The 8,880-nt window shown below is 38.2% G+C and overlaps 1 protein-coding gene across 2 annotated transcripts in view; it reads left to right on the top strand.

Annotated features, from left to right (window-relative positions):
- LOC144956064 (uncharacterized) overlaps nt 1-582 on the top strand; it is an 8,570-nt gene extending 7,988 nt beyond the window's left edge. For both annotated transcript variants that reach the window (XM_078886384.1, XM_078886385.1), the window contains one exon: nt 346-582. In XM_078886384.1, coding sequence (XP_078742510.1) covers nt 346-398 — 53 coding nt within the window. In that variant the 3' untranslated portion in view covers nt 399-582. The remainder of the gene's footprint in view (nt 1-345) is intronic.
- Nucleotides 583-8,880: the final 8,298 nt, after the last annotated feature.

Raw genomic sequence — 8,880 nt, 5'->3', positions numbered from 1 at the left:
CCAAGCCACAGTCACAGAAACTAAAACAAACAAGCAAGAAAAATATGTAGGACTAACCATATTTGTATCAAACACGATTCAATATCTATCTATCTATCTATCTATCTATCTATCTATCTATCTATCTATCTATCTATCTATCTATCTATCTATCTATCTATATATCTATCTATCTATCTCTCTCTCTCTCTCTCTCTCTCTCTCTCTCTCTCTATATATATATATATATATATATATAATATATATCTTTGACAGAACCGACTATATTTTTTCTCTTTTATAACTTGTGATTTTTATATTGCTTTTTTAAGCGACATTTTTTTTCTCATAATTTTATATTTTCAGCTAAGAGAAAAAACAAGAAACCAACTGTTATAGAGGCAAGGTGTGTGAGCTGAAGAGGAATGTACACTGAAACATCGAACAAGAGTGACAGCATATGGAATCATGAATATGATAATTTGGAAATGTACCAGTGATTACGTGTGTATGTGTGTGTGTATGTGTGTTTGTGTGTGTAACTGTGTGTATTTCGGGACTGTAAATATAATTATCTTTGTGTGTGGTTACGTGTTTATGTGTGCGTGGAATTATATATATAATATATATATATATATATATATATATATATATATATATATATATATATATGTGAGTGTGTGTGGAATTGTATATATATATATATATATATATATATATATATATATATATATATATATAATATATATATGTGTATGTGTGTGGAATTATATATATATATATATATATATATATATATATATATATATATATATATATATATATATATATGTGAGTGTGTGTGTGTGTGTGATATTTCAGGACTGTAAATATTATTATGTTTGTGTGCGTACATATCTTTCTCATCATCATGTCTTTCTCTCTCTCTCTCTCTCTCTCTCTCTCATCCTCTCTATTTCTTTCTCTCTCTCTCTCTCTCTCTCTCTCTCTATCTCTCTCTTTCTTTCTTTCTTTCTTTCTTTTTCTCTCTATGTCTGTATGTGTGTGATTGTATAAGGATGTGTGTGAATGAATCTATGTAAGTATGTGTGTGTGTGTGTGGGTGTATATGTATGTGTGTGGGTGGGTGGGTGTATATGTATGGTTATGAATGGATATGTGTGTGTGTGTTTGAGAGAGAGAAAAGAGAGAGAGAGAGAGAGAGAGAGAGAGAGAGAGAGAGAGAGAGAGAGAGAGAGAGAAAGTAATGTGGGGGTTGGGAGGAGAGAAAATGAATTATTTATCCAGATTTTATGTAAATATTGTTGTAAATGTGTTTTTAATTATTTTAATAAATTTCATTTAAAAAATCAACTGACTTCTTTCTTACAATACATATGTGACCTACGATCTATAAACGGTATTTTGTTCTATTTTGAGGCTGGTACATTATTTTCCCTTTATTACTTACTTCTCGTCAATGAGTAAATTTGTAATGATTAAACGTATATAAGGTAAACTAGCATTAAATTGAATGTAAGCACCAGTTTCAATACAACATAATACCATTTTGATGGGATTGGTCACAACCATCACAATATGTGTCACTATCGGGTAATTTCTTGGGGAGGGGGGGGGGAGGGGGTTTGCGGGTAATTGGCAGAAACGTCTGACTGGTAATCAGAAGGTCCTAGATTCGATCCCCAGTCGAAGAGGGTTGATTTTTTGGGATGTTCTTATTATCTTGTATTTTTCTTTCTTGCGTTGTCTGGTACAACGTGTCATACCGTCTTCTTCTTCTTCTTCTTCTTCTTCTTCTTCTTCTTCTTCTTCTTCTTCTTCTTCTTCTTTCATCTTATCCCGCATTTCGCAGGGTTCCCATAATGAATGCCACATCTCTTTGCATCTCGGTTCATCAGTGCATCATCTTCCTCCAGGCCCAGTTCTTTCATATCTTCCTTTACCTTATCCCTCCATCAAGTCTTTGGGCGTCCATTTTACCTCTTTCCCGCTATTTGTAGGCCCAATACTTTCCTTCCCACGTACTCCCTCTCTCGTCTCTTTACAAGTCCGAATCATTTCTATCTATCTCTTCACATTTTTATTGATACATTCTTCACTTCAGTCAACCTTCGAATTCGTTCATTTCTCACTTTATCTTTTCTTGTCCAGCCAAGTGACCATCTTACATTCCTCACTTCTGCCACTTCAACTTCTTTGTCTTGTTTCTTTGCTGTAGCTGCTGTCTCTGGTCCTTATAACGTTGCTGGTCTTACAACTGTTGTATACATTTTCCCCTTCAGCTTTGCGAAAATTCGTTTGTCACCCTAACTCCAGTTACCTTCCTCCAATTATCCTAGCCTGCCTGTATCCTCTTCTTAACCTCCATCTCATTGCCTCCATCTCCTTTAACAGTTGTTCTTAAGTATTTGAATTGGCTTGTATCCTACACATCCTCTTCTCCTATCTTTATTGGTGGTGACTCTGTCTTCGATCTGCTTACATTTAATCCCCTCCTTTCCAAAACCCGTCTCCGACCCTCCAGTTCCTTTTCCGCCTCAGCTTTCGTATCATTCAAAAGTACTACATCATCCGCATACATCATGTTCCATGGTGCCTCTCGCCGAATGGGTTCTGTTAGGACATCCATTACTATTGCAAACAGCAGTGGGCTGAGAGCTGATCCTTGGTGTAATCCAACTCTTACATTAAATGGATCAGTTCAGCCAACAACTGTCCTTACCACTGTTTTGTTTCCTATCTTAAAAAATGGAGCTTTATAACGCAATATCCACTAAATGTTCTCAAAGCGCTTTACAAGGGGTCCCTGGTCAACAGCAACATTTAACATGCAGGAAGGGACATGACGCCTGTTAGGCGATATTACAATATTTCGGATAAAGGCAAAGCTGTTGACGATCATGTACTCATTTTACATCTGAGTACGGTAAGAGAATGCGAGTAAAGAGCCTTTTCCAAGGACTCAAAAATGCGCCGAGCGCGAGGCTCGAACCAAGGACCTTCCGATCCGAAAGCGAGTGTCATACCACTAGACAACATAGCCGCACAGCATTGATATATTTCTCTGTTACCCCCTTTGCTCTTAGACAATACCATACTTCTTCTCTTGGTACCCTGTCAAACCCACGTTATCAAATGTTAATATATGTCCCAAAAGTGCTTTGGCCAAATAGAAGTTTGAACTTTAATCGTACTCAAGGGACATAATTCAAATGAATTAATAACAGGCTACGCTATTTTACGTTTACTCCCCTTTGATAAAAAAAGTGCGTCTCATTGGAATGATAAAGTTGTGCTTTGTGTTCGTTGGACTTTGTGTAGAAAATTTGACCACATGTATAATGAAACTTGGATTAAGATTTTACTCGTTGTGTGGCTTTGTGATCTTGTGGTATGACACCTGCTTATGGATCGGAAGGTCCTGGGTTCAAGCCTTGCTCGGGGCATAGTTGAGTCCTTGGTAAAAAATTATCTTAACTCACATTCTCTCACGGTACTCGTGTGTAAAATGAGTGCCTGACCGTTAACAGCGGTCGAAAAAAAATTATAATATGGCCTGACAGGAGTCATGTCTCGTCCTACATGTTAAGCGTTGCTGTTGGCTAGGACCATATGCAAAGCACTTTGAGCACGTTTCGTGGATATTGCACTATATAAAAGCTCACGTTTTTTTCTGTTTTAATATAATGAATAATGGAAAAGCTAAAAGTTTGAACTTTTTGTCATTTCAATTTTACTTTTGTTTTTGTTTTCCTTTGGAAAAAGGGGGGGGGGGATGTTGGGTGGGTGTCCGATTAACATAATACCGTTAAGAGACGTAGCGTCACATAATAGGAATCAATAGAAATCAAATTCCCTTAATCTTCCCAAGGATAGTTTGTCTCTAGTTTTTGTCTTGAAAAAGGACCCAAGATGGGGTTCCTGACCTCCCATAGTGGGCAGGGAGGTACTTGCTGTCGTCTATCACCCTGTACCGGTTTACCAATTGTTTTCTGTCTTTGCCTTTGAAATGTACATCTAGAATGTTTTTACTATCCAATTTTCTTCCTTTTTACTGGCGTTGATATGACCTAAATGAGTTGCAAGCGCCGTAAAAACCTTAAAAACAACCCAAAAAATAAAAAGAACAAAAACAAAAACAAAAAAAAACTAATGACCCAAGATAATACAGATCTTGGTTTAGAAACTCACAACATTGCCGTCCGGAAGTATAACGAACCAACACACAAATCTATGTGTGACCTTGAAGGTTTATAGTCTGGTTAATACAGTTTACTGAGAATTACTCAAGAACACGAATGGCAAAAAACAATAAGAAAGACCCGAGTGACGTCAACTTCGTTCTATCTATACAGTGCAGCGCCGCAAAGTCAATGATAGCTGCTAATTTTCCTGCTTATGGGAAATCGATATGGCGACAGTGGGGGCTCAAACCCGGGACCTCTTGGTTTCACTGCACTGCCGTTTTCTAAAAATATAAAATAAACCATCTTTCCCGGATTAAAATCGTGAGATTGTTATTTTCTCTTCTTCTTCCCTTAGTTTGTTATTGCAGACATTACTAATAATCAGGAGGTCTGAGGTTCGATCCCCGACTAAACAGTTTGATTTTATGGGACGTTCTTTATTGTATGTATCTCTCTTCTTTGTCTGACACTGTTTCATAAACACCTTTTCTGATTGTTATCTCACATCGATGCCTTCTACCTAACATGCCATTGCTATAGTGTGTTCATACGACAGTTTAAGCGTCTATGTGATCTTGTGGTATGACACTCGCTTTCGGATCGGAAGGTCATGGGTTCGAGCGTCGTTCGGTTCATAGTTGAGTCCTTGGAAAAGGCTCTTTGCTCATATTCTCTCACCGTACTCAGGTGTAAATGAGTACCTGGCCGTTAAAAGCGTAGTATCTGTAGGCGCCATGTCTCGTTCTACATGTTGCATGTTACTTTTGGTCAGGGATCCTTTGTAAATTGATTTGAGCACGTTTAGTGGATTTTGCGCTAAAGATGATTTCACGTTTTATTTTTATTTTTTAATACCGTGGTCGCTCCAAAAATGGACATCTGAAAATGTACACCCATCGATCTATCTCAGGCTATCTTTCTTTCTATCTGTCTATCTCTCTAACTATGAGAGAATGTGAGTAAAGAGCATTTTCCAAGGACTCAACATTGCATCGCTCAAAATGGAACATGAATCTATGATCTTCCGATAGGAAGGCGAGTGTCATACCACTAGACCACATAGCCGCACAAGGCAATGGATTATATTATAGTCCAGAGGCCCTGGGAGACGGAAATGAACATCCCGGTGTCTATATCGTGGAACGGACAATACACATTGCTTGCAACTCTTTGGGTTGGACACTACTCCATCTCAAAGTACTTTCCACTAGTTCGAATAGACCAAGCTTCCCAATCACTGTTCGGTGGACAGGGTCGGAGAAAAAATCTTGACTACACCCTAGATCACTCTTGAAACCTTTGCGTGCGAATCGAGTGCTCTACCAACTGAGCTATTGGAAACACCCGATTGGTCACAGACTAGAAGGAACGAAGTTGACCTCACTCAACTCTTTGTTATTATTGTTAGATGAACCGTTCTCTGTAAATTATATCAATCAGACTATAAACGTTCAAGGCTACACTAATGTTTGGGTGTTGACGTGTTAAATTTTGCTGGTGGATGATGTATTTCACCTGAACGCTTACCATCAATGTAATGGTCACATCATTTTGTTAAATCACCCTGTAGTATAGTAAACAAACAACCGACTGACGTCAATAGGAATCGCACATCTTTCCAGAATAAACCGATTTTGGGTTAAAAATATTGCCAAATATATGAAACAAGACGTTAATACCGTTTATAAAAAATGAAATTAAACGTACTATAACAATTGCTTGCTACCTCATGGATACAATTGACAGAAAATCATCGCAAAATACTTTTAGGAAAATTGAACAGACTCATCTACCCATAGGGTGAACTTGTGTTTAGAAAATAAAAACCCCAATAGTACATATTATTATAATGATACTAGTCCGTCGACAATGAATGTGTCTTCAACCTTGACTCGAGTGCTTTCCATAAAGTGTAAATATCCATTATGGCTTACACTCTAAGACGCAATTTATACTTAAGTCGAGTGAAGTCCTCAGTAAACAATGACTTACCCAAAAACAGAATATGCGAGGCCAGCCTTCGTTATCGTTTGATTACTCACCACCATTGAGTTTGCTTCACTGAATTTCATCGACGATTCAATTTTTAAAACAGAGGGGAGGTTAATCTTAGTAGTTTCGAATTTCACAACATTTACGCGATAGCCTCCCTTGATGAAATTGTTCCGATCATCGTGTTGTACCGTGTTTCACTGCATTGGCGTTCAAGGTTGTCCACTCCACTCTTTCTTGTATCTTCTGCACCTTGTCCTTCCTTTCAGTCCACAAACAACATTTTGTAAAACGGTGCCAATATCTTTAGTCACAGTCGACTAGGTGCTCTTATTCCTTACAATTTCCCCTGATTTATTAACTTTTTCAACCTTATTCTTCTAATAATGCATATTATGTCCCATAAATTTTTCATGCCTTTTTTTATCTCCCTCATCAATAATTATAAGTACTCCACCATTTCCATTAATTCCAAATTAATTTGTCTATCTGTCTGCCCTTAGGATCCTCAGCTTTCTTTTTCACAAAACTTAGTCTATCAAATAACAATACGAAAATGTATAACAGGTACTTGTGTATATCAAGTACCTGTGAGAGAAAGTGAATAAAGAGCCTTTTCCAAGGACTCAACTATGCGCCGAACGACTACCTTCCGATCCGAAATCGAGTGTCATACCACAAAGTCCACCAAAGTCGCATAGATAGATAAACAGATAAATCGATTTGGAGGTAGAGAGGTATATATATATATATATATATATATATATATATATATATATATATATACATATATATATTATATATATATATATATATATATATATATATATAACAGACAGATAGAGCGATAGATAGATAGTGAGGGAGAAAGATAGGTCGAAAGACAGGTAGATATATAGATAGATAGATAGATAGACAGAGAGACGGGAGAGAGAGAGAGAGAGAGAGAGAGAGAGAGAGAGAGAGAGAGAGAGAGAGAGAGAGATTGATAGATAGATAGATAGATAGAAAGATAATAGAAAAATTAATTGATTAAAAAAAAATACATTAGTGGAAAAAGTCACACTATGAAGAAAAAGAAGAATTAGAAGAATGGTAATAATAATAATAATAATAATAATAATAATAATAATAATAATAATAATAATAATAATAATAATAATAATAATAATAATAATAAGAAGAAGAAGAAGAAGAAGAAGAAGAAGAAGAAGAAGAAGAAGAAGAAGAAGAAGAAGAAGAAGAAGAAGAAGAAGAAGAGAGACAAGGTGGGCAATATTGGTTAAGAATGCCCTATTGTTTTCTGTCCTAGCCATTGTCCACCCGTAGCAAGTCGCTCCCGCCAATATGAAGATAATATTTAGGGGTGACGTTGGATCGCAGCCTTACCTATCGGGTGCATCTTGAAGGGGTGGCCCGGAAGATAGAGAAGGGGAATAGTCTTCTGAGGAAGCTTGCGGGATCGACTTGGGGCACTATGCTATTCCACCGCGGAGTATTGCGCTCCAGTGTGGGGTAGAAGCAGAAACGTTGAGAAGGTGGATGTAAAACTTCGCAAGTCGATGCACATAGTGTCGGGAACGCTAGCAACAGCCCCTAGAGAATGGGGCCCTATAATGGCAGCGATCCAGCCCCCCCCCCCCCCCCCCCCCCGATGTCCGGAGGGAAACGATTACGGGAAACTGGCTGAGTAAGATCAAAGAGAGAGGGAATGGGGATACGCCTCTCATGCGCATAATGGACGATGCCCCCGTTTCGAGCCGAAATAAGTCCCGGCAACCCTTGTACGCAGAATCCCTGACTACGGACAGAGCTGCACATACGAATTCAATCCCTAGTGGGGGCGGGTACCTACACTCCTCTAAGCTTGGTGAGAAGTTGCCAGGCTTTGATACCAGTAAGAGGAGACACTGGGTAGCTGCGAATCGGCTTTGGACGAGGAGCTGCCTAACGACAAGTGCGTTACATCGGTGGGGTCTAACTTCCTGTCCAATATGTCCACGCTGTGGGCAAGAACCCGAGACGGCAGAGCATTTAGTCGAAAGGTGTGTTGTGACGATTCTACCAGGCGGGTTTGCGACGGTGCACGAATGCGGACCGGACTTTGCTGATTGGGTCGATCGTCATAACATAATAGTGTGAACCATAAGAGGCTGCTGCCAAGATGAACGCTGTGATTGGTTAATGATATGTGACGTCATGAAGTCAGGTGGAATATTCGACTCTACTAGAAAGTTCATGACCTACTTATAAACTAACACGTCATTTAAATTCTACATTAGACAGAGAAAGCTCATAAGCAACACGTTCCAGTCAAATTATTACGAATTCAAAGTCAAACATTTCTATAATATTCATGATGGATCAACTTTATCGGGAATTCATTCAGAAATGTCAAGAGGCCATTGCCAGTAAGTCGTTTGTTTATGTATTCAAATATCAGGGGCGGTTGGTCACATTGTATTTAAGGCGGCACAAATCCGAAATACAGAATCAAATTTTATTGGTCTAGTTAATTTAACTTAATTTGACCTACTTTGTATGTGTGTGTGTGTGTGTGTGTGTGGAGGGCGGTATTGCAATTGTTTGCATATGTGCGTGTATTTGTGTGTGCGTGTATGTGTGTGTGTGTTAGAATATTAACGAGACGTACTCACAAAAGAGCATCAATTATCTTGGACAAAACTTGTCTGTTAACTTTCACCTGTTCATTATAACGACT

The sequence above is a fragment of the Berghia stephanieae genome, chromosome 10 (assembly GCF_034508935.2).
Source record: "Berghia stephanieae isolate SIO BIC M18660-M18661 chromosome 10, UCSD_Bste_1.3, whole genome shotgun sequence".
Taxonomy (NCBI): domain Eukaryota; kingdom Metazoa; phylum Mollusca; class Gastropoda; order Nudibranchia; family Aeolidiidae; genus Berghia; species Berghia stephanieae.
The sequence above is the reverse complement of the archived record's forward strand: the minus strand, read 5'-3'. Positions and strand labels throughout refer to the sequence as shown.